This window comes from Miscanthus floridulus, chromosome 19, assembly GCF_019320115.1.
Source record: "Miscanthus floridulus cultivar M001 chromosome 19, ASM1932011v1, whole genome shotgun sequence".
Lineage (NCBI taxonomy): Eukaryota > Viridiplantae > Streptophyta > Magnoliopsida > Poales > Poaceae > Miscanthus > Miscanthus floridulus.
The window spans coordinates 59,693,293-59,718,781 of record NC_089598.1 but is presented as its reverse complement, the minus strand read 5'-3'; the positions used below and the strand labels follow the sequence as shown (position 1 = coordinate 59,718,781).

At 49.7% G+C, this 25,489-nt stretch overlaps 1 protein-coding gene across 2 annotated transcripts; it reads left to right on the top strand.

Annotated features, from left to right (window-relative positions):
* LOC136527080 (serine/threonine-protein kinase BLUS1-like) lies at window positions 1–25,489 on the top strand. 2 transcript variants are annotated; one of them, XM_066519700.1, is made up of 21 exons: window positions 1–331; window positions 1,011–1,474; window positions 8,283–8,537; window positions 19,525–19,649; window positions 19,765–19,809; window positions 19,912–19,993; window positions 20,073–20,141; window positions 20,213–20,383; window positions 20,457–20,522; window positions 21,070–21,138; window positions 21,264–21,401; window positions 21,494–21,570; window positions 22,123–22,383; window positions 23,252–23,343; window positions 23,545–23,627; window positions 24,013–24,138; window positions 24,211–24,253; window positions 24,347–24,381; window positions 24,559–24,620; window positions 24,689–24,740; window positions 24,997–25,489. In XM_066519700.1, exons 2-21 carry the CDS (start codon window positions 1,304–1,306, stop codon window positions 25,063–25,065), a joined length of 2,091 nt encoding a protein of 696 aa, XP_066375797.1. In that variant the 5' UTR covers window positions 1–331; window positions 1,011–1,303; the 3' UTR covers window positions 25,066–25,489. The 2 variants fall into 2 exon arrangements, with proteins under 2 accessions (XP_066375797.1, XP_066375798.1); XM_066519701.1 differs by lacking the exon at window positions 8,283–8,537.

Below are 25,489 nucleotides of genomic sequence, written 5' to 3'. Positions count from 1 at the left end.
TGTCAATTGTCATCCCCAGCCCGTTACGCTGCTGCTGCCGCTGCTCCTGCTCCTGCTCCTGCTCCTGCTCCGCTTCGTCTTCCTTCTTCCGTCTCCGCTTCGCAATCGCCGGCGTTCCTCAGCACTAGCTTCCTCGCCGCTACTGGCCCACGGCAGCTTCCTCCTCCTCCTCCGAGATCCGAACGGCTCACTGTTCCCGCCTCGTTGCCCGCACCCAGATCCGCAGGTGCTCCTCCCCTGCCGCGGCGGCGATCTGCCAACGCCGCGCCGGTGTCGCCACTACTTGCTGGTGGCGATCCGCTGGCCTGAGCGCCTCTCCGCACGTGTCCAGGTAACTCTGTTTGCCTGGGGATCGCGTGCTGTGGTGTCGTAGCGCAGTGGTGAGGCTTTCGGGTACCGCGATCTTAGGCTTAGGTGCCGTGAAATGGGATCGATGCAATCGTTGTTTTAGCAAGTGATTGCTTGCTGCTGCGAGACGTATGGATTGCTTCCTTGCGCAAGTATAAACCGAGTTTAGAGCTTAACTAAGTTGTGTGCGTGGCACCTGCTAGGCATTAGTAGTACACGGACCCAAGCTTCATTTATTGAGCTTTGCACTTCACTAACCTGCACGTTTGGAGATACTAGCTACTAAGCTAGGCTATTGATTAATGTGGTTGCTGAGGTTGGGGGATTTTAACTTAAAATTCTGTTTAGGTTGTAACTAGGCACTATGGTCGAGTATTGGAAGATCAGCAGATATATGCTTTGGATTTTCTTTTTTTTTTAGAACTGTGGCGCGTATTTGATGCCTTGGTAGGAGTCTTGCTTCAAAACAAGATCTACGCTGCATTATCTATTTGTACAGTTGCTTATCTCTTTTAGAGCATTTTAACACAAAAGAGTTGAATCTGGATATATGGCTATGCTGTTTATGATGTGTGTGCCTTTTAATGCAGCTATGACCTTTTTCTATACTAGGTGGCTAGGTGCTCCACAATATTGATGCTTTCCTATTCCCTGTTTTGCAGCTTATAATATTCTGCCACATCACTCTAGGTGAAGCAAGATTGGGTAGCTCTCCGGTGCCTACTTCATTCTTGAGTTTGTCAATATAAGCCACCAAAGCAAAGGATGCATGAGATTAACCCAATGAAATAAATGCTCCTACATGGGTCCAAGCATTTACCTATCGAACTTCACAATGCTGGATGCTATTCTCAGGCACACCTATATGGTGATCTTGCCATTTACTGCCGTGTTTCTATGTTATGGAAATTTGAAGAGTGCTGATGTTACCTGTAGTGCTCTCTAAATTTGGAACATGGAGCATGCACTGATCAGTAGAAGGTTTCCAACTGATCCCAATGAGTATAAGTTATATGAGGAAATTGGAGAAGGCGTTAGTGCCACAGTATACCGAGCTCTTTGTATCCCAGTTGACATTTTGGTTGCCATCAAAGTGCTTGACCTTGAGAAATGTAACAATGACCTGGTATGTTATGTTCTATGGCAAATTTCATTGGATTCAGTTATGCTTATTAACATTTCAATGCAAAATATTTATTTTTGGAGAAATAAGTGTAAATTCTTGTTTCTCTACCATAGATTGGGAAGTAGACTAGCCACAAGGGCAATTATGCCACCGTAAGTGTCTTTTTCTTTCGTGCTGAGCATTGATGGTTTGTTTTATCATGTGGGTAGGCTTAGGCCGTGGTCTTTTGGATGTTAGTTGTTTGTACAGAGATTCTAGAATTCGCAGTAGGTTAGCAGACACATTACAATTTTCCAATAGACTATAAGCTTTGTATAAGAAACTTGGTTTTGATATCAAAGAGACATTCTTTAAGGTTTTTAAGCTGGTGTTTGCTAAAAATCCAAGTTATTGCAAATTGGAGTTTGCATGAATGTGGTGGATTGAGTGTTATTAATTGAAGGTGGGAGCGATAAGAGGAGTAGATATGTCATGGGTGGAAGAATTGATTGTCATCCTCTTGTGTTAGGAAAGCTAAAAGAACATTTTCTTAATAATGGAGTATTAGAGCTTGTCCATGCATTTCACTACATTGCATCTTATACCTTGTATATACCAGCAGGTGTTGACAGCATATTCATATTTCTTGAAGTGCGCTGTTGAGAGTTGACATCTAAGGCTGTACAATTGTTTCTACCTTAATAATTTTAAGGCAACCTTCTTGGTGATACTACATAAACATGGGTTTGATAACAACATTATAAGTGTCTGAAATGTGGGATCCTCACTTTGAAAGCTATTTTCTAATTTTACATGTGTTAAGTGTTAGTAAGAGATAATATGATCAAAGACTTTTTATTGATTTGTGCGGTGGTTGTCAGAATCAGATTTTCTTGCATGCAAAGTACAAATGGCACCTTGCAAACATTTGTTAGTCTTTTGCTGATCAAAACTGCGACACGAAATTTGAACATCATTCCTGGCAATACCATGATTCTCTGTAATATTGATGGACATGCAATACCTACTGTCTCACTTTGTACTGTAGGTTCAGATATGTTCCTTTGTGCATGTGTGTTTTTGATAGGAATCCGATTCCTACCGATGCGAGTTCGTAGGTTGTACGAGTGAGAGAGGGGAGGGCGAGGCTGGAGGTACGCTCGACGGCTTCTGGGCGCCGTGGTCGCGCGCAGAAGAAGAGAAGGAGGCGGCTAGGGCTACTGGGGGTCTCCCGGCTCCCTAAAGGAAGCCGAGCAATTATGTTGGCTCTTTTTTCCTCCCATCACAAAGTGTCTTACATCTGCTTATATAACTCTCCTCCTTGCTAATAATAGGAAATAAATAATAATAAATTGGGCCAAGCCCGTAATTCCCTGTGCCTCTAGCCACTAATGGCCCTCCTCCGGGTGTACTGAACCCCGGTCATAACATCTCTCCCCGCCTGCGCAAACAGCTCGTCCTTGAGCTGGAAGTCGGGGAAGTGCTCACGGAACTCGTCGAGAGGCTCCCAGGTAGCATCCTCGTCCGGAAGGCCGCGCCACTTGGTCAGCACGCGCCAGACACCGCGGCGTTGCTGCGCCTGCAGCGCCCGTTTTGGTCCCGGCAGAACACGACCATCGAGGACCGGCGGAAGGGTGGCCGGAACAGCCGATGGATCTCTGCGGTGCCGCTTCAGCAGCCCCACGTAGAAGACGTCGTGGACGCGGGCGCCCTCCGGCAGCTGCAGGCGGTAGGCGACGCGCCCAATGCGCTCAACACCTGGAACGGTCATGCGTAGCGAGGCCCAAGCTTGCACCCGGCATGGGGGTCCAGGGACTGCGCTGTTCTGTGTAACAGCCGCAGCCTGACCCAGTCGCCGACGGCGAACTCCAAGTCGCGGTGGTTGGCGTCGTAGTACTTCTTGGACAGCTGTTGCGCCTACAGGAGGCGCTGGCGCACCTCAGCGAGGATCTCATCACGGCTGCGGAGGAGGGCGTCAGCAGCTTTTATCCGGGCTGTCCCCGGCTTATACGGCAGGATGGGCGGCGGGGGACGGCCATAGACCACCTCGAACGGAGTGGCGTGCAGGGCGGTGTGGTAGGAGGTGTTGTAGCAGTACACCGCCCAGGCGAGCCAGTCCACCCACGCACGCGGGTGGTCACCTGTAACACACCGCAAGTACATGGCAATCACCTTGTTCACCACCTCGGACTGGCCGTCAGTCTACGGGTGGAAAGCCGTGCTCATACGCAGCTTGACGCCGACCATCCGGAAGAGGTCGCGCCAGACGTGGTCGGTGAACACCGGATCCCAGTCGCTGACGATGGAGGAGGGAAACCCATGGAGAGCGACAGAGGTGGCGGTGTAGGGGTGGCCGAGCGCGATGAAGTACGTGTACTTGGAGAAGCGGTCGACCACCGTGAGTACGACGGACTTGCCGCCCACCTTCGGGAGGCCCTCGACGAAGTCCATGGAGATATCCGCCCATACCTGGGACGGAACCTCCAGCGGCTACAGCAGTCCCGCCGGCTGCAGGGTCTCCGTCTTGTTGCGTTGACAGGTACTGCAGGACCGCACCCAGTCCTGCACCAGCGCTCGATCGCCAGGGATGTAGAAGTCGGAGCGTAGGCGGTGGAGGATCTTCTGAACGCCCTCGTGCCCGGCCGAGTGCGCCAAAAGGAGCGCCTGATGGCGCAGGTCGCTGTGGTCGGGGACGAAGAGGCGACTACCATGCAGGAGCAGCCCGTCGTCAAGGCGCCACGGCCCCTGCAGGTCGCCCACCTCAAGGCGCCGAAGGAGTAGCTGCGCGTCCGCCGCTGTCGCCGTGGCGCGGCGGATGTCGTCGATGAAAGCGAAGGAGGGGCCTGAGCGGGCGCACATGGCAGCGCCCACGCTGCTGTCCTCCTCGGCCTCGTGCTCGGCGTCGCGGCGGGACAGGGCGTCCGCCACGGTGTTGAGGCGCCCGGGGCAGTATTCGACGGTGAAGTCCAAGCCGAACAGCTTGCTGATCCACTGGTGCTGCGGAACGGTAGACAAGTGCTGGTCTAGGAGGAACTTCAAGCTGTAATGGTCAGTGCGAATAAGGAAGTGGCGCCCCCACAGATACAGGCGCCAGTGGCGCACAGCTTGCACCAAACCGATGAGCATCCGCTCGTAAGCCGCGAGCTTGAGATGGCGCGCGGCGAACGGCCTGCTGAAGAACGCGAGAGGTCCAGCACCCTGGTGGAGAACGGCGCCAAACCCCACGCCGGACGCATCGCAGTCCACCATGAATAGCTTGTCGAAGTCGGGCATCTGGAGGACGGGCCCGGTGGTGAGGGCGCGCTTAATCGCCTGGAAGGCCTCCTCTGCCTCCGTGTCCCAGGCGAACGCGTCTCGTCGCAAGAGACGCGTCAGGGGCGCCGCGATGAGGCCGAACTCCCGGATGAATTTCCGGTAGTAGCCTGCTAGGCCCAGGAAGCCCTGGAGGCCCCGAGCGGAGCGCGGCGGGGGCCACGCAGCGACCGCTGCCACCTTGTCGGCGTCCATGGCGACGCCGTCCGCAAAGATGACGTGGCCCAGGTAGGCCACGGACGTCGCCCCGAACGAGCACTTCGAGCGCTTAAGGTGAAGACGGTGCGCCCGAAGCTCGTTGAGGACGATGGCAATGTGCTGCAGATGTTCCGCCCACGAAGAGCTGTAGATGAGAATATTGTCGAAAAAGACCAGCATAAACCTCCGCAAGTAGGGGCGAAGGACGTCGTTCATCAACGCCTGGAATGTCGCCGGGGCGTTGGAGAGGCCGAAAGGCATCACCAGGAACTCGTAGTGGCCGTGGTGTGTGCGGAAGGCGGTCTTGGCGATGTCGTCGGGGTGCATCCGCACCTGGTGGTAGCCTGAACGCAGGTCGAGCTTGGTGAAGAAGCGAGCCCCATGGAGCTCGTCGAGAAGCTCATCCACGACCGGTATGGGGAACTTTTCCTTGGACGTCTTGGCGTTGAGGGCGCGGTAGTCGATGCAGAAGCGCCAAGACTTGTCCGCTTGCGGACAAGGAGCACGGGCGCCGAGAACGGCGAAGTGCTAGGCCGGATGATGCCCTGGGTGAGCATGTCCTCGCACTGTCGTTCCAGCTCGTCCTTCTGCAGCTGGGGGTAGCGGTATGGGCGCATGGCGACGGGAGCGGTGTCCGACAGGAGGTGGATGTGGTGGTCGTACGGACGGGCCGTGGAAGGCCCTGCGGCTCCTCGAAGATGGCGTCGTGCTGCTGCAGTAGGCGGTCCAGGAAGGGCTGCTGAGAGTCGACGGAGGTCGCCGCCACATGCTGCTGGGGCGCGGCCGAGTCAAAGCCGCCCACACCCTTCCAGAGGACGCGGCGAACCTCGCACCAGAAGGCCAACGTCATGGCCTCGAAGTCCAAGAGAATGGGGCCCAAGGTCCGCAGGAAGTCGATGCCGAGGATGAAGTCGAAGCAGCCCAAGTCGAGGCCGACGCATGTGATGGAGAAGTCCTCGCCCCCGATGCTGATGGGGATGTGACGGGCGATGCCCTCGTAACGCAGGCGATCGCCGTTGGCGATGGTGACGTGGAGCTGCGCCCCCCGGTGGGCGGAAGCCCCAGGCGGCGCATGGTTGCGCCCTGGAGGAAGTTGTGGGTGGAGCCGATATCGAGAAGGGCCAAGAGGCGCTCCCCCTTGACCATCACCGGCAGCAGCATCGTGTTCTCCGTTCGGATACCTACAAGTGCATGGAGGGACACGACGAGAGTGTTAGCAGCCGCCTGCCCCTGGGCGGCCGGCTCCTCTGGTGGTATGGCCGCGTCCCCGTCCTTGGCGGGCGCGGCGTCCTCCTCAATGTAGTCCCCGGACTCTAGGTAGAAGAGCCGCTGACACACATGCCCAGGGACGTAGGGTTCGTCGCAGTTGTAGCATAGTCCTTGACGACGACGTTCCAGCTGCTCCGCCGGTGTAAGGCGGCGAAGCGGGCGCGCCGCGGGGGCCGCATTGGCCGCAGCGGGGGCCTGTCCCACCTGGGCTGCCTCGGGTGCGCGCGCCGGAGGAGGCTGACCTGACGCGGAGCCGGACGAGCGGCTCGAGGAGGCGGCAACGGCTGCATGGCAGCTGCACAACGCTCGAACGCCCAGGCGTAGTACATGGTCGTCTGGAGGTCCGAGGGGTCGCGCATCTCCACGTCCACCCGGATATGATCCGGAAGGCCACCAACGAAGAGCTCAGCCCGCTGATGCGTGGAGACGTCCCGGGCGTGACATGCCACGCCTGGAAGCGATCGGCGAACTCCTGCAAAGTGGAAACAAACGGCAGCCAGCCCAGCTCAGCCAGCCGACTCCTGTGGATCGAAGGGCCGAAGCGCAGACGACACAGCTCCTTGAAGCGCTCCCACGGTGGCATGCCCTCGTCCTGCTCGAGGGCGTAGTACGAAGTCTGGGCCGTCCCCCCGGAGATGATAGGAGGCGAGCCAGGTACGGTCGGAGGCGAGCGTGCGCTGACCCCGAAAGAATTGTTCACACTGGTTGAGCCAATTCAGGGGATCGACGGAGCCGTAGTATGTGGCGAAGTCCAACTTGTAAAACTTGAGCGGCGGCGGGTCTTGTGCGGCGGCCGAGGGCGCCGCGCCCGTGCTGTCCAGCGAGGGTGACGCGGCGGAGAGCGTCGGCATCAGGCTGCCGCCGTGGAACAGGGGACCGTCCACCCCACCGTAGAGGACGCTCGGAGCCGGGGCGCCGCCATGCGCCATGACAGCCCCGGTGGTCGGGAGCGGCGGTCGGTGTGGCTGGGTACTGGTCGCCGTGTAGATGGGTTCCGACGAACCAGCGATCCAAGCCGGAAGCGGTGACGGCGACGACGGGAACTTGATCTGCTGGATGGGGACACCCTGGGACGGCGGCGGCGCGACTGGGAACGAGGTTGTCGCAGTCCCGTCGTAGGGCATCCCATACTGGTACGAGATGACTGGCGCCGTGGTCGCGGCCGAGGGCGGCGGCGGCGGCGGGGGTAGCTGCTGTTGGTGTGGCGGCGGAGGAGGTGGCAGCTGGGGCTGCGGCTGGGGCGCATAGGGCCCGACGAGGAAGGCCCTGATGCCCGCCACGACCTGCCCTAATTCCAGGATTGTGGCCGTCATCTGCTCCGGGGTGAGGACGATGGCGGCGGGAGACGACGGCGCCGGGGCAGAGGGCGCGATCGCCCCTGAGGACGCCAGCGCGCCCAATGCCGGCGCGCCTGATGTGTGGGGCAGCAGCGCCGACGAAGACGCTGGTGGTGGCGGGTGGGTGTGCAGCGGCGGCGGGTGGGAAGAACTCGGTAGAGGGCTGGACATGATCGAACCAGGGATCTCTGATACCAGATTGATAGGAATCCGATCCGTACCGATGCGAGTTCGTAGGTTGTACGAGTGAGAGAGGGGAGGGCGAGGCTGGAGGCACGCTCGACGGCTTCTGGGCGCCGTGGTCGCGCGTAGAAGAAGAGAAGGAGGCGGCTAGGGCTACTGGGGGTCTCCCGGCTCCCTAAAGGAAGCCGAGCAATTATGTTGGCTCTTTTTTCCTCCCATCACAAAGTGTCTTACATCAGCTTATATAACTCTCCTCCTTGCTAATAATAGGAAATAAATAATAATAAATTGGGCCAAGCCCGTAATTCCCTGCGCCTCTAGCCACTAATGGCCCTGCTCCGGGTGTACTGAACCCCGGTCATAACAGTTTTTGTGCACCATAACTTGTAAGCTACATTCATCTTTTATCCTCTGACGAAGACAGTTACTTCTTATTTTCTCCGCGAGCATGATAATATCAAAGTAATGTTGAGCTATTATCATATTTTGGGATTAATGTTTCTGATCCTTTTGGAATTACCAATCTTTAGGATGGGATAAGACGGGAAGTTCAAACTATGAGTTTGATTGATCACCCAAATCTTCTTCGCGCATATTGCTCATTTACAAATGGGCACCAGCTTTGGGTTGTCATGCCTTACATGGCTGCTGGATCCGCTCTCCACATTATGAAAACTTCGTTTCCAGAAGGGTTTGATGAGCCAGTCATTGCTACTCTTTTGCGGGAAGTTCTGAAAGCTCTTGTCTACCTACATTCTCAAGGACATATTCACAGAGATGTCAAGGTAATATATACATATATATATGTGTATATTCAAATCTCCAGTTATGTATTAGAGCAGAAGCATTACATTCAGAATTTGGATTAACTTGTCTGAAATTTAGTTACATACCATCAGTGTCTTCTGCTTTAAAGAGATGCCACTTGAGAAACTCCTTTAATGTTCTATGCCACTAGTAAAACATCATTTAGTTTTTTTTATTTTGCAACAACATCAACAACAACATCAAAGCCTTTAAGTCCCAAACAAGTTGGGGTAGGCTAGAGTTGAAACCCAGCAGAAGGAACTCTAGCATACCCTAACTTGTTTGGGACTTAAAGGCTTTGATGTTGTTGTTGATGTTGTTGCAAAATAAAAAAAACTAAATGATGTTTTACTAGTGGCATAGAACATTAAAGGAGTTTCTCAAGTGGCATCTCTTTAAAGCAGAAGACACTGATGGTATGTAACTAAATTTCAGACAAGTTAATCCAAATTCTGAATGTAATGCTTCTGCTCTAATACATAACTAGAGCAAATAGGACATTACCCTAGTCGCCGCTAGTAAAACGTCATTTGTTTTTTTTATTTTGATTTGAATTTATTTGTATTTCAAATAGGACATTACCCTTGTGTTCAAGGCATGCTCCAGTCCATTCACTAGAGGGTGGATCTGATGGACTGTATCAAAACCTCTTTTTTATTCCATTGTCCTTTCTAGAGGTGCCTGCATATCCTTGTTGCAAGTGCTCTAATTTTGCATGCCAAGATTTTGACTCTTGTGTTTATAATAGAGCAGATCGTTGCATGTGTGGGAAGATTGGAGATGGTAGTATAATGATGATAGAGCTGACTTGAACCATTTTCTAATACGGCTGTTGTTATCACCGGAAACACATACTAGGAGGAGGAAGAGAGGGGGAGCATGAGGCCGCACGGCATCGCTCGTGGCCACGACCCCAAAAAAACAACCGGCTCATAGGTCGAAGGGGCTGAGATTAGGGACTCAGTTAGAGAGTTGGTTGTGTATCCATTAGATTGTAATATAGGCTAATCAGGGAATCAGTTGGAAATCAAGCAGGACAACTCATAGGAGTTGCCCCCTGCATCTTGTGCCCGTGTTGCGCTCTGCGCTTGCCTTCCTCTGAAGCTCGACGACGCCTGCACGACGGCAGTCGTGGAAGCATCGGCCTGCTTCTTCCCACACCTACTCCCTGCGATCCTGTGGCCCCAACAGTTGTTGCCAAGGGATCACTCCCTCACCCCAAAAGAAAAAGAAAGAAAGAAACTTAGAGGGTGGAAGGAATTTAGGCGTTACGACTCCATCCCTACACTTTTTATGGTGATCCCACTTAGTTTTTTTGCAAAATTAAATATAACTGGTTGCCAATGGCCAGTTGCTTGTCCTTGTTCCTATCTCTCCCTGGGTCTGCAGGTACTACCTTGCTAGGGAGTGTGGTAGCAATTCATGCAAAACAAAGTGGGAAGGGTAAAATTGTCTTTTTTTTCTCTGGGGTGGGGTGGTGGTGGTGGCGCAGGGGGGGGGGGGGTTGCTCAGTGCTAGGAGGCAGTTGCTTAAAATTGTAGAGAATTAGGGGAACACCACACACCGATTAGGGAGGGGTGGATTTTATATATATTACATATCTCTAATACCCGCCCGCAGTCACAGCGGGAGGGAACTGGACGCAGAGACTAGACCTAAAGTCATTAAACAACTGTACAGGTAGTCCCTTAGTCATAATGTCTACGAACTGATGAGCTGAGGGAACATGTAGCACTCTGAACTGCCCCAAAGCCACCTTCTCACGAACAAAGTGAATGTCAATCTCAATATGCTTCGTGCGACGATGATGATCTCCTCAAGTTCACCATGAAGAAACGCATTCTTCACATCAAGCTGATGAATCGGCTAGGAGCGCGAGGCAGCAATGCTGAGCACAGTCCGGATTGTAGCAGGGTTGACGACCGGACTGAAGGTCTCATCATAGTCGACACCATGCTGCTGGGAGAAGCCACGGACAACCCAGCGAGCTTTGTGGCGTGCAAGGGACTTGTCTGCATGATATTTGTGCTTGAAGAGCCACTTGCCTATCACAATGTTGGCACCTGGTGGTCGAGGAACTAGACGCCATGTGCTGTTGTTCAGAAGAGCCTGATACTCATCTGCCATCGCGGCACGCCAGTTGGGATCAGCCAACGCACTGCGATAATTAGTGGGCAGTGGGAGAGATCGATGTTGTAGACAAGCCCTTGTAGTTGACAGGCGGCACAACACTTGTCTGTGTGCATGTCATCATGCAATGAAGCAGGGGATGAGCCGGTGCAGGCCTCTGCATAGGCTGGCGGTGAGGTGCAGGGGGCTGCAACAGCCCTGAAGCCATCTGTGCAGCAACAGTCGGACGCTGAGGCCCGTGCACAACACGAGGTAGCGAAGGCCTGTCGGGTGGCGGTGCAGGTGGCTGAGGAGCAGCAGGCACATTGGTCGTACCACCAGCAGACGAAGAAGTAGATGCAACCGTGCTGGTGGATGGTCGAGCTTTAGCGGGCACAGGTGATGAAGGCGAAGAAGACCGGCGCTGGAACACCTCGCCGCTGAAACGGCGCTGGTGCTGGCGCAGGGGGGCCGACGCTGATAGGTGACGCCAAACCGGCCAGTCCCGCCCGGAGGTGCAGTTGGGGTAGGACTAGGCGGCTGCTCAGGAGGACCAACCGGCTGTACTGGGAGGCGAGCAGGGCCAGCCATGATGATGGCCGGATCGTCCAGGTCCTAGGGCAACAGTTGCTCAACCTCTGGAACAGAGGGAGCGACCGAAGTAATATCCTGCAGAAGAAAATCAAGTGAAGTCAGCACAAATGGAGTGGCGGCAAATGGAAATACTGACTCATCAAAGACCACATGGCGGGAGATAATCACCCACCGAGTAGAGATGTCAAGACAACGGTAACCCTTGTGAGAGGTGGGATAACCGATGAAGACACATGGCGCGGAGCGAGGTGCAAGTTTGTGGGGAGTCGTGGCACTGAGGTTAGGATAACAGAGGTAGCCGAACACGTGAAGCTGAGAATAATCTGGTACGGAGCGATGGAGGAGCTGGTACGGGATTTGGTGGCCAACAGAAGAGGAAGGGCGCCGGTTCAGCAAGAAGGTTGCTGTAGCCAGTGCTTCAGCCCAGTAAGAAGGCGGCATGGAAGCATGGATCAGCAGCGTGCGGATGGTGTTGTTCATAGTACGAAGCATACGCTCGGCTTTGCCATTTTGTGGAGAGGTGTAGGGGCAGGATAGGCAAAGAACGACACCACGACTCGACAGGAAGGTGGACATGGCATGGCTAACATGTTCCGTGCCATTGTCAGCCTGAAAGCATTTTGGTACACAACCAAACTGAGTCTGAACGTAGGCAATGAAATCAACAAAATGACCATAAACTTCAGATTTTTGGCGCAGCGGAAAGGACCAACACTAATGAGTGAAATCATCAAGCATGACCAAATAATATTTATAACCCGAAGTACTAGGAACTGGGGAGGTCCAGACATCACAATGAACTAAAGCAAAAGGTTCTGATGTAGTGGAAACTGAACTAGCAAAAGGCAGGCGTGTGTGTTTGCTTAGCTGGCAGGCATGACACAATGAGCGTGCTGCTTTATTACACGTGATAATCGACATGTTTCTAAGGGAAGCGACGACGGAGTCGGACGGATGACCAAGACAATGATGCCATAGGGTGGACGTGACGGCGAGATTGCAACTAGCGGCGGTGGATGGCGAAGCTGGTGAGATGGTGTAGAGGTCCCCGTTGCTATTGCAGCGAAGAATCACGCGTCCCATCCATGGATCCTTAACAGAAAAACCAAGGGCGTCAAATTCGATAGAACAATGATTATCACGTGTAAATTGACGAACAGAAAGAAGATTGTGCACAATTGCAGATGGAAGGTGGTGTGGGCTGTGGGAAGGATGGAAGTGCCACGACTAACAACAGGTATAGAATGACCATTGCCTACAGTTATGGATGAAGGAGGAGGAAGGCGGGTGAGTAATATACCATCTGAAGAAGCCATGTGAGATGTGGCACCGGTGTCTAGAACCCAGGGACTAGCACCCTGAAGTGCCATCTGGTTCAAGGCCGTGATGAGACCCTCCCGGTTCCATCCACCTGCATGAGGACCCGGTGGAGGAGCAAACTGTGGTTGCTGGACGCAAGCCGGAGTGGAGAACTCGGCTGGAGTGAATGTCGAGTGTGCCTGCGGAGGAGGTCCGAGCAGCCCCTGCCAGTGCCACGCGGGCTGCTGCTGCGGCTGACGGAACCAGGGCTGCTGCTGCTGGTGGCCTTGCAGTGGGCCATAACAAACCCACGGACCGGACTGAGGAGGCGCGTGCGGACCACCTTGCTGTTGCTGCTGCTGCTGCCCACCACCACCACTGCTACCACTGCTGCGTCCGCCCTTCTTGTTGCGGTTAGAAGTGCTGCCACCACTGCCATGGCCGCCTTGTCCTTATGCTGCACCAAAGCAAGCAGAGGCAGAGCGACACGCAGAGCCGCAGGAAGAGGAGCTAGAGGCATGAAGGGCGGTCTCGGTGGAAACCTTGCCTTCATTAGCGAGGCGAAGTTCCTTGAGGATGAGTTTCTAGCGCGCGGTGTTGAAGTCGGGCAGTGGAGTGGTGTCGGCGATGTTGTTCGCCGTGCTGGAGAAGCGCGGTTGAGACCGCGAAGGAGGTTGAGGACCTGCTGGGATGGCAAGACTGCATGGTCGACATCTTTGAGGGCATCAGCGACGGTCTTCATGCGTTGACAGTAGTCGTTGATAGAGAGGTCCCCCTGTCTCATGGAGGACCTCGTGCAGGAAGACAGTGTGGGGCTCCTTGTTGGAGAGAAACAAGCCCTCGACAGCGACCCAGAGTTGGCGTGCTGTCTGTTCATCCTCCCTGGCGAGGTCCTGGACGTCAGGGGCGACGGACCTGAGGAGCCAACTGTGGACGCAGGCGTCTTCCATGGCCCACTAGGGATCAGTGGGGTTGGCCGGAACAGTCCCATCGATGTGGCCGCGAAGGTCGAACTTCCCGACCAGGGACTTGAAGAAGGACGCCCACTTGTGGAAGTTTGGGTGTTGCATCTCGAGGACGAAGGGGACATGAGAGCGGACGGCGATCGTGGCGTAGGAGGAGACGATCCGGCCGGCGGGGGCAGAGCCCAAGGCGCTGCTGGTGGCCGAGGATGCGGAAGACTCTGTTTTCATCGGATGGAAGCAGAGTCGGGCAAGGGAGGGACGACAGAGCAGAGTCGCGTACACGGGTGGGCGTCGCGCACAGTGGAGGGGTCGCGAGGCATAGGCGGGCGGGCGCGTGTTGGGGCGTCGTGATCGGAGAAGAGATCGCGATCGCGCGAGAGAAGGCGGCGCACGAAGCAGAGGGGCGTGCGGGAGGGAGTTGCCGCGAGCGGAAGGCGCGGGAGATCGCGGCGGGGCCGCGAGGTGGGGTGGATGCGCTGCCGTATAGTTGGCGGCGCGGGAGATCGCGGCGGGGCCGCGAGGTGGGGTGGACGCGCTGCCGTGGAGTTGGCGGCACGGCAGAGGAAGGAGCCGGAAGGGAACTCGGACTCTTGATACCCGGTGCAGAGAGCTCCCGCTCTGTGCGGGGTCTGGAGCCGGAAGGGAACTCGGACTCTTGATACCCGGTGCAGAGAGCTCCCGCTCTGTGCAGGGTCTGGGGAAGGGTGTCAATGGCAAGCCTGTGCAATACGAGGAGACTGCGACTCGAACTTGGGACCTTCCGGTAATAGGCGGTAAGACTCTATCGCTTGCACCTGGCCCGCCCTTCAAACCCAGACTTCTTGATACCATGTAGAGAATTATTGGAACACCACACACCCATTAAGGAGGGGTTGATTTTATATATATAGTCAAGATACAACTTGGAGTACAAGTTACATGATATACGTGTGTTGGACTATACATATCTCTAATAAAAATTCATGAGAAAAAATATCTGAAAGTTTAGAGTTGGCACCATTTCCATTAGTCGATGCAAGGGAGATCTATTTAGTCCGTAGGGCAAGTTTTATTGTGGCATGATCCTCTTGATTATGTTCTCTCCAGTGTTACTAAAACTTGCATACACAAACTTCCCTCATCAGCATCCACACCCATGATATATTTTTCCTCCAATGTGGTGTGATGCACGATAGAGGCTCTGCCACAAGTATAGCTATCATACTGCTGTGGAATGGCTTTGCATGGATGAAGTGAGGAAGCCAGTAAAAACCTCCTGGGACTTTTAGTGGAGGAAGGGAGGAGGGAGAGATACAAGTTCTGCTCTTTGGAGATGCTTAGTTGAGGGGTTTGGGAACCATGCATGTTCCTAAGCATCATCGTAAGGGTTTCAACTCATTGGTCGTCCTGGTGGCATGGTGGATTTGGAAGCATAGAAATTGTCTTTGAGGGATCTCAGCTCAATTTTAGTTCCATCATGTGGGATATTAGAGAAGGGCGGGCCTGGTGCAAGCGGTAGAGTCTTACCGCCTGTGACCGGAAGGTCCCGGGTTCGAGTCGCGGTCTCCTCGCATTGCACAGGCGAGGGTAAGGCTTGCCACTAACACCCTTCCCCAGACCCCGCACAGAGCGGGAGCTCTCTGCACTGGGTACGCCATGTGGGATATTAGAGATGAGGCCAAAGACTCATTGGTCATGCATCATCATAAGGGTTTCAAGTCATTGTCCATCCTTGGTTTTATTTAGTTTTTGTGTTTTCTTCTGTTGTATTGGTCATGCCCTTCTAAGGGGTTCTTTGAGTCACCTAGACTCCTTATTCTTCTTCTTCTTCTTAATATAATGATACGTAGCTCTCCTGCGTGTTCGAGAAAAAAAAACCCAATGACTTATACATCTCGTGGTAGATGGTGCTTGTATGGTGCATTTCGTTGCTGTAGTGTTTGAGGATTTCCTCTTGTAGTCCTAGGGGCTAGGGCTAGCCACACCTTAGAGAGAGGAAGGGGGTTGCAGCAGCAGCAGCAGGCTGCGGATGTCCGGGCACAGGGAAGGAGGCATGCCCACTGGCGGCGTGGGGAGGCTAGAGAGCTTTAGGGTTTTAACCCTAGATTACTTAGTAGTTACATCTCCCCTTATATTTATAGGAAGGACCCAACTTGACTTGCCTTAGAAGCAATCAAATTTTCTGGATTCTTCCTAAACCCTGACCTAGATGGGGCTTCCAGCTCGCTACAGTAGGGCAGCTACAGTATCCACGGATACTGTTTATGCGAGCCTTCGTAAGCTGCAGTGGGCCCTACATGGCCCATTTAGACCCATAACATAAAGAGGCATGATGCTTGAGATTTTTTTTGGTTCCTTTATTGAGTGGTTGTATCTATACTGTATTCCTCTCGAGTCATGTGAAGTGTCATTTTACTGTTTCGAAGAGAGTGCAGTCAACAAATTTTAAGCTAAACCATGCCCACAGTATCTTCATATACATCTAGTGTTGTAATTTAAATAGGCACTCATAGATTCATTTAAAAATATTTTACTAATATTATAATTTTATTTTATTGAAAACATATATATTAATAGACATCAGTGGTTAAAGATGTTTTGGTGCACCTTGCGTTTTGTCAATTGGAGGTGAAAGTGTATTAGATTTGGTATAATGCGTGTGATATACTGCATTGGGCCTCTCGGGCGATATATATAGACTTGGGGGGCAAGACATCTCTCTCCATACATAAGGCAATACCATGTTACAACCCTAACTACCAAATATACTCTTAACATCCCCCGCAGCTGTAGTGGTACCATCGTAGACGATTCGACTAGAGAAGTAGAGGACTAACATCCCCACGCAGTCGTAGTAACGTAGCAACATAGATGCAGCTCGATTCCTATGGATTTGGCAGTCCAAATATTGCAACAAGCTTAGGGTGTTCACCTGGCTATCGTTGATGGACAGACTCAATACCAGAAATATTCTCAAGAGGAAGAAGCACAAGCTTGAAGGAAAGAACTACAATTGTGTCTTGTGCAATCAGAATGTCGAAGAAACAGCTCTTCATCTTTTCTTCACATGCCCTTTTAGTCAGGCTTGTTGGCAGCACCTTGGTGTTCAGTGGAACCTTGCGATTGATTTCTTTCATATGCTGTTGCAAGTGAAGCAGGGGTTCTTGTAGAAAGATATGGGAATCACACCACACACCCAATGTGGGGGGGTGCCTCTCATTATATAGCCGTAGTCAACTTGTGGTACAAGGAAGGTATTACAACACAAGGAAGCTAGGCTATGATTGCTCCTGATGGTCCTATCCTAATATACAAATGATCCTGATGGATCCTTTCCTAATGCGAATGATCCTAATGGATCCTTTCATGATAGTTCTGACACCCTTTGTCGGTGCAAAAAGTGACCAACTAGTAAATATTTGTTGTTTTGCCGTACGTTGTGATTGGATGTGGCCTAGCACTCAATGACACAGGGTTTATACTGGTTCAGGCAACGTGCCCTACGTTCAGTTTGAGTCGGTCGGTGACTTTATTCCTGAGCCCAGGTGCTCGAAGTTTGCTGTGGGGGTACAAATGACTAGGAGTAAGATGGGGAGTGTTAGAGGTCCGGTCGGACTCTGGACCGAAGGGTCGAGAGTGACGGGAGCTCCTACGTGCGTTAAGTATCGGAATGTATGCTCTATGTAGCTTTACAATGTTTGAAGCTAGCAGAGAGTGAGTCGGAATGATCCGTCTGTTGTCTGTTCGGTCGTAATCGATCGTCCCTTTTGGGAGAGGGTGCATCCCCTTTTATAGATGAAGGGCACGGCCTAACAAGAGAGAGAAAGTGAGAGTGTGTACAAGGCGGTTTGTCGGTGCCCACAATACTGTTGACGCTCAGATGCATGTTGTAGGCTCCATTGTGTTCTTCTGGTGTGGCAAATGTTGGCGCCCACAACACTGTTCGTGTTCTGACATGTCTGGAAGGTTATAAAGTACCCTTCCGATATGACCTGGCAGCACTGTCCTGCAGGTGTCCATTGAGCGTCCTGCCTTACTTGCTCCGCCTGATCCTTTGGGTCCTTACCGAGCGAGCGTCCCCGTTTGGTTGTTTTCCAGTCGGCTCCGACCGCACCGATCGGAGAAGAGCTGTAAGCAGAGGTTCGGTGTACTCCCGGTCGGAGAAGCGGGTCAGAGTTGGAAGCGGGCGTCGCTCCCTCCTTGGCCAGGCCTTCCGGTCGAAGAGGCGGGTCGGAGTCGGAAACGAGCGTCGCTCCCTCCTTGGCCAGGCCTTCCGGTCGAAGAGGCGGGCCGGAGTCGGAAGCGAGCGTCGTCCCCTCCTCGGTCAGGCCTTTCGGTCGGAGACTGGATCGCTCTTCCGGCCTGTCGTTAGGTATCTGGGCCGGCCCAGGAGTTGCGCGTCGTTCGCAACGTCGTCTGCTGGGCCAAGGTTTTGTTGGGAAGCAGGTCCATTAGAGACCCCGGGTTTATGAACCCGACAGGAGCCCCCGAGCCCCCGGGCGATTCGGGTAGAATCATCCGGGGGGGGTTCGTTTTGACAGCGGGTGCACGCGAGCGTACCCGGTGGGTGTAGCCCCGGGCGATTTGGGTAGAATCGTCTAGGGGGTTTTCGTCTTGCCAGCGGATGCGCGCGAGCGCACCCGGTGGGTGTAGCCCTCGAGCCTGCGTCCGACTGGTGAGTCGGTTGGCGGCTGAGCATCTTGGTACTCTTTTCTGGGGTCGCAGATTCCTGCGTTTCTGTCGTTTGGGGTGTTCGTCCGTGTTTGTCCCGCCTACGATCCGTGCGGTCGGTTGATTTCCCGAGTCGGCGTCGGGCGACCTGAGCCCCCGAGCCCTGTTGGGTTCGATTGGGGTTGGTCTAGTTCCGTGTGTTACCCCGTCCGCGGTTTCCGCAACCGGAGGGGCTGAGCTAACATCGCTTGCCTCGATGGCTCGAGTGACGCGCTCGGTGAGCTCACTAATGGGCGTGTTCGAGCGGAATCCGGGTCTGTCGTTCGTGACGGGGTCGGCATAGCCCTCATGTGGCATTGCACTGCTCCTTAACCTGCCTCCCGGCAGATGCCCGGGTTGTTCCGGAGACCGACTCAGGTGGCCCGCTGGCCTCCCCTCGATGGAGATTCTGTGGGCATGGCTCGAGGTTAGGATCGAACGAGAATGACCTGGGCATCTGCCGGGAGGCGGGTTAAGGAGCAGTGTTGGGGGAGGGAGTGGTGGCGCATTGAGCATTGAGCATGGATAGGGAGGGGACAATGATTCCTGATGATGGCGAAGGGTTAGGACTTGATGGGGGGGGGGGGGGGGTGTTGCAGAGGACCGACAATGAAGAGCTGTATGGCTGCCCATTGACAATGCCCATGGTAAGCACTCTTCTGATAATCTATTGCTGCTCGGCGCTAGGGTGGCAGATCAGTTAGATCCACAGTCAAAAACCTTCTACCAATGCGCTGTCCCTGGTGAAGATTGAACTACCCTGGGGTGGCGTGGTGGCTGCAGTCAAAGCCTCGGCTCAGGATCAAAAGCTAAACTTGTTATACGAGGAAAGCATAGTAGATTGGGTATATGGATTACAATCCTACCAAATATACTGTAACAGGTGGTAGTACTTGATAATTTAAAATATTTTGAGAATAATCTATTATTGATCAGCCCAAGAATCCCTTCTCCCTGGTATGTTGATCTGGACGCCAACAGGATGAACACCCATGTCAGATTCAAACACAACACTTGAACCCATGTCGGGGTACAAAGCTATTCTCTAAACAGAAACTTTGTGGCATACCGCATAATTTTTAATGCAAGAAAACACTAAGGGAACAGTGCTCAATGAAAAATACTAAGGGGAAAAACGAAGACTTAGGATACTAGTCATCTCATGTCTTCACTGTTTGTGCTGACTAAAATACCACGGCTGCATGTTCTGACGTGGCTAGATCATGCTATATATTTCAGTTATCTGTCTTCTTTGATCATCATTGGGTGCATGTTCTAAATTATTTTCGACATTACTAATCAATTTCAGGCTGGAAACATCTTAATAGATTCAAATGGAGCTGTTAAGCTAGCAGACTTTGGAGTGTCAGCATGCATGTTCGATACTGGAAATAGGCAAAGGGCAAGAAATACATTTGTAGGGACGCCTTGCTGGTGAATATTTTATACCTATTAATTTTCATATCATTATTTTTAGTGTGTAATGTTATTTTCATTCTTCGCTTGAATGGACCTTCTATTGATGTTACATTATCCCTTGGGTCTTCAGGATGGCTCCTGAAGTCATGCAACAACTGCATGGTTATGATTACAAGTAAGTACATGGCTAGAGCCTGTAAACGTGGATAATGTTCTTGCTTTTTAGTCTGTATATATGTTTTCCTTTTCTCTTATTTTTTTTATGATTTACAAACAGAGCTGACATTTGGTCCTTTGGAATAACGGCATTAGAACTAGCACATGGTCATGCTCCATTTTCAAAGTACCCTCCAATGAAGGTCAGCACAAAGTACATTTATTTTGCATTAGTTTTTCTCCCAAACTTCAGAATGATATTGATACCTTTCCTCTATGTAGGTGTTGCTTATGACCTTGCAAAATGCACCACCAGGTCTAGATTATGAGAGGGACAAGCGGTTTTCAAAGGTTTGTTCTATTATTGAATTTCTTTTGTGTAATGTGTAGATTCTATATTAATACACATCTTTTATTTGTAGTCTTTCAAGGATTTGGTTGCTACATGCTTAGTCAAGGATCCACGCAAGCGTCCTACTTCTGAAAAGCTTCTGAAGCATTCTTTCTTTAAGCATGCTCGCTCAGCTGAATATCTAGCACGGAGTATTCTTGATGGCCTCCCTCCGTTGGGTGAACGCTTTAGGGAACTAAAGGTGCAAATAAACGTTTATCAGGTGTCATGACATTGCTGTAACCAATCTGACCTTTGTTTTACTTCCTTTGTAGAGCAAAGAGGCTGAGTTGCTTCTCAATAACAAGCTTGGTCAAGAGAGCAAGGAGCAGCTATCACAGGTTAGAGTTTGCTCTTTTGTTCTTCGATATCGTACATCTTCACAATTACTAGAAATTAGTGTTTTGTCCCCTCGGCTGGAAGTTCCCATGGTCTTAGGTTTGAGTTAAAATAGTAGGATTGGATCTATTTTTTATCTGAGGATTGCCTACTTGATAGAAACATTTTTTGTTTCCTATAGCACGTCTCCTATTTATTTTGAATTGAAGGAATTAAACAAATTTTCCATTTTTAAATGTGGCAATCAGTTTAAACAATGTTTATGTGAAATTTTGGAAGATGAGTCTCATCTGAGTTTTTAGAGCTGCAAGAGATATTTTGTAAAACTGTTTGGTGCTTGGAACTGTGATGTTAGCAACCATCTTCTTATGTCTATCAGATTGCATTATCCTTTTGATTACAAACTAAATGAACTTTTCACGGTTGAAAATTGAACTATGCATGCACATGTTGTCTTTGCTGTCACTGACAAACTTTTCTCTGTTGAAAATTGAACTATGGATGCACATGTTGTGTTTGCTGTCACTGACCGATGCAGTTGCCTTTCAGAAAGAGTACATAAGAGGCATCAGTGGCTGGAACTTCAATCTAGAGGACTTGAAAAATGCAGCTGCCCTTGTAAGAATCCAATTTGGGGTGCCAGATTCTACTAGCTATTAACGGTTGACATAAATCAGCCAAAAGAAAAAAAACTGATTGCTAAAAATCTGTGTTTTCTAATTTGAGTGTGTATTATTTGACAGATAGACAGTTCAAATAGCACTTGTTATTTAGATGTCAGGGAGAGCAAAGTTAAGGATGACTCACAAGATGCTTACAATGGCCCAGAACATATTTACCAGGAAAGGCTCAACCATGTTGCTTCTAGAAGGCGTGAAGAGGTACTCTGTTTTTGTCATCATAGTTACCCAACCGAGACTCATAAACTACCTTCATATGTTACATTAATTGCCTCATGGCTCCAACTTAGCAGGATGAGATACAAGAAGTCGAAGCTTTGAATGATGCTCTCTCCTCTTCGTTTCCAAGCCGCCCCCTTGAGGCACTAAAGTAAGCTCTTCTCACTGCAACTTTATCATCATGCTGATCCTTACTCTCAGCATGCTTTTATAAATTACGTTGTGTTGTCTGTGTATACAACCTGTTATTGTCTGAACATTAGATTAAATCATGTTTACCAACCTGGAAGTTAGGGGGAGTATATTTTTTTGACGCTACGAATTTCCTTCAAAAGTTAGGGATGATCGTTACTGTTTGTCTTGTCTGTGTGCAATTGGTTGGTGTGTTTCTTCTAGAAGAAACAAGTCATCATTATTGTCTTTTCCAACTCTGTAGAATAATTTCTTGGCATATTTTGTTTGGGGTGTATTGTGAAGCATCTAGGCGCAGATATATTGATTTATGAAGTTATCATACATAATTTAATGATGTTGAGCAGTAAATCTTAATGTTAAATCCTTCTGGAACAGAATTCAGAACGTTGACTGTTACCTTCACTGTTTTCCTTTGCTCTATACTATTATGTTATCTTTACCATGTTTGAGTTCTGTATTATTAAGTTGGTAGTGAATTATGATGGATCTTCCCTGACTATTGATACAGATCTTGCTTTGATGTTTGTGGTGCTGATGATCCGGACCCTACTGCTACTGATTCAAGAGCACAACCAAGTGTCGGAACTTTACCTTTCCAGCAGTTGCAAAAAGTTGAGCACTGTAAAAGTGCCAACTGCAATGGTGAAAGCTTGGAAAGAAGCATTTCTGTACCTACGAATCTGGTCACTAGTGGATACCACAAGCATTCAAGTGGTTCTCTTATACCTGAGCAAGTTCTTTCTCCCTGCTTGAGCAGTGATTTGGAAAGGTAATTTTTTTTCTTCTAAAGTTTATCTTTTTCCATGGCCAGCATCAGTTTTTCCTAGCCTATGATACATTATATAATAAGAGGATTTTGGGGTGAATTAGGCCTCAAAGAAATTTAACTCTATTATATTTTGTTCTGAAAGTGCTACTGTGCTCAGCAGGTGTGAGGTCGAGTTTCACTTAGTTTAATGTATTTTCCATCATTTCATGTCAACTTGTATTTTTCCCAGTGATTCCTTGTCTAAAATGTAGAATAGTCAATAGTGGGTGTTTTGGTCTTGGGTGGATTATATTCACTTCCCCATAAAGGATTCTAACTCTGTATTATATCACTGCAAGAAGCATGAAAAGCACTACTGGGCTAATCTAGGTGTACTCGGTAGCTTTTGGAGCAGTAGTTGCTGGTGGTACATGCTTTTGTGTGGTGGTGACAAAAGAAAATAAAAAATGAAAATAGTGACAAAAAGGGTGTTGCTAGCACTGGAAGGCTAGTCAATGTGTCTAGCCCTTGAAACACCATATGTTATTTGCATATCTGATGAACTGCTTGGTGTGAGCCAGGTTTTCTATGAACATGTGCATTGAAGGTAATTGATGTGGCTACATATTTTAAGTTTCTGTGTAATGATCTCTAGCCTTGAGTCTTTCTGCGCAGATCCCTTAAAACTCTCAACCCCTGACCTAGTCCAAAGACCCTTATAGGGATATCTAGAGAACCTAGAAATTAAGAACATAACAAAGAAGCATGGGTCTATCCATACATTTTTTTCGCATCAATGTTCCCTATTCTGTATATGTTCTCCGTATATATTTCTGCCGTTCAAAATGACTATTCTAGGCTGGTAACACTTGTACTTTTGTCATGAAAGGGATGGATTTCATCAGAAAAATCCAAGCAGCAGGAACCGTAGTGGCCCTTTATTGTTCCGCCAAATGAAGGATTCACGCACACATCAATCTGGTAAGATGATTGATACTTACACAACCCCTTGCTGTCTCATATGTGTGTGGCTGTGTGAATGTAGCAAGCATGATCTGACACCTAACCGGTTCTGCGGTGGTTAATTTTGGATTTAACTGAAAGCTGGGTTACGATCTTGCTTTTACTTGCTACTTATGCTTGAGACTCAATTTGGCTTATCACATCCATTTTTGAGAGCAGTTGCGCCAGAGGAGTCATCAGAAGGAAAAATTATCCGTCGAAGGGGGCGCTTCCAGGTTACATCAGATAGTATTTCTCAAAAGGTACTGAATTATTTAGTTGAAATGTCTCAGTTGACCAGCATAGTAAACTTTTATTGTATTTCCCTTTTCGTCTTTATTGGCTTCTAGTGAAGATAACATTCTTTCAGTCAAGAACATGTGTAGCTTGGAGGCTTCGATTAATTCTGACTGATATGAATTGTAATCACTCAAGTTCTGAAGATAAATGCATTAAATAATTTAGCACTTAACATCCAGCTATTGCAGTTCTGTATTTCCCAAACTCTGGAAGATTCTTTATATGTTGAATGAGTTGTTCAAAGCAATAGTCTCTTTTCTACCTTGCGAGAACACATACATCTTTAAATTGTCCTTTACCAGAAGAAAAAAGTATGGAAGTAGTTTTAAAACTAGTTTTCCTTTTTAGGTAGCTACATCAGCCTGCAGCAGCAGCAGGATAAATCTACCAATTGAAGCAGCACGTTCAAATCCCAAGTCACCTGCAATTCTTCCAACTTTGCAATTCTTGATGCAGCAAAATACTTTGCAAAAGGTATTATATGTTTATCTTTTGATTTTATAAAGGAAGAATTTTTGGCATATTAACAATCCTTTATTTTGGCAGGAAGTACTCAGTAGGCTGATGTCTTCAATTGAGGAAACATCTGGTATGCATGAATACAGTAGTTTATTTTGAACTTGAGTGAAAAGCTTCCATCAGTGCTGATATTATGGTTTTGCCTGGGGCTATTGTCAAACAGATGATTCTGAAGCAAGCACAAGCGGTTCATATCAGGTCTGTAACATTTTAGTGTGGCTTCTAGTCTCCTTTTGTTTTTATGTTTACCTGACATCTGAACTTTAGAAAGAGCTGAGCTGAGTGCTTGAGTCCAAATACCTGTGGTGTGTCTCAGTTGTTATGCAAACATGAAGTTGTCTTGTATAGTACAATAAGTGTTTGATCTATCTGCAGTCTTCTGGAGGACCTGCCAGAGAAAAGGAATTGCATTCGTATGTTCTCCAATTGCAGCGAAGGTATGAAAAAATTGTGATGATGGTTCAGCATATTTTCAGAAAATTGACAAATTTGTGGAAATTTCCAGTGTCACTGAACTTGCTGAGGAAGTGCAAAGATTAAAGCTCCAAAACAATCAGGTATTGATCTTCCTTCAATATATTTTTAATAGTTGCATTCTTTCATAAGTTCTGCAAAAACTGAACCAAGAGAAATATTTTGTAAAACTGTATTTAGCAATGTACATGTGGAGTCTTAAAGGCGTTTGAGCTTTATTTTGAAAATGAATGTAGTCTTAAAGGCGTTTGAGCTTTCATTCTTAATTCTCATTTTACCAATGTACATGTGGAGAATGTGTCTAAACATAACATGGTTACCCTGCATGACACTTGACAGCTTGAGCAGCAGATCAGTGTATTGTCAAGAAGAGATGAAAGGTCGCAAACACAGTATAACCGACAATGATGATATGCCCCTTCTGCCACACTGTATAATTTGGTTCCCCAATTTTGAACTTTGTAGAAAATTATTTGTATTCTGTCTGCAGTCAGGGTTGTATCAATGTAAGCTGTAAGTATTTAGCAAAGGGTGAAATCATAGTAATTTTGATTTGTACAGCTTTGTTTGGTTAACCAGGAAGAAATAGTTCTCTTTGGTTTTTAGGCGATGTGCTGATAATATTGTTTCGCATGGAAGTTTGTGAAAGTTTACTTTGAGCATGGAACATTGTTTTGCGTGAAGTGGGTCGGAGTAGTACTTGCGCTGGCAGTGGTGCTGGATCCGAGCATAGGGAACGATGTCAAAATCTGGAACTATGCTTGCTAATTTTATTCTCAATTTATTTCCAGAAAGTGAAGCTGTGATCCTTTGGAACTGTCAGGTATGCAGC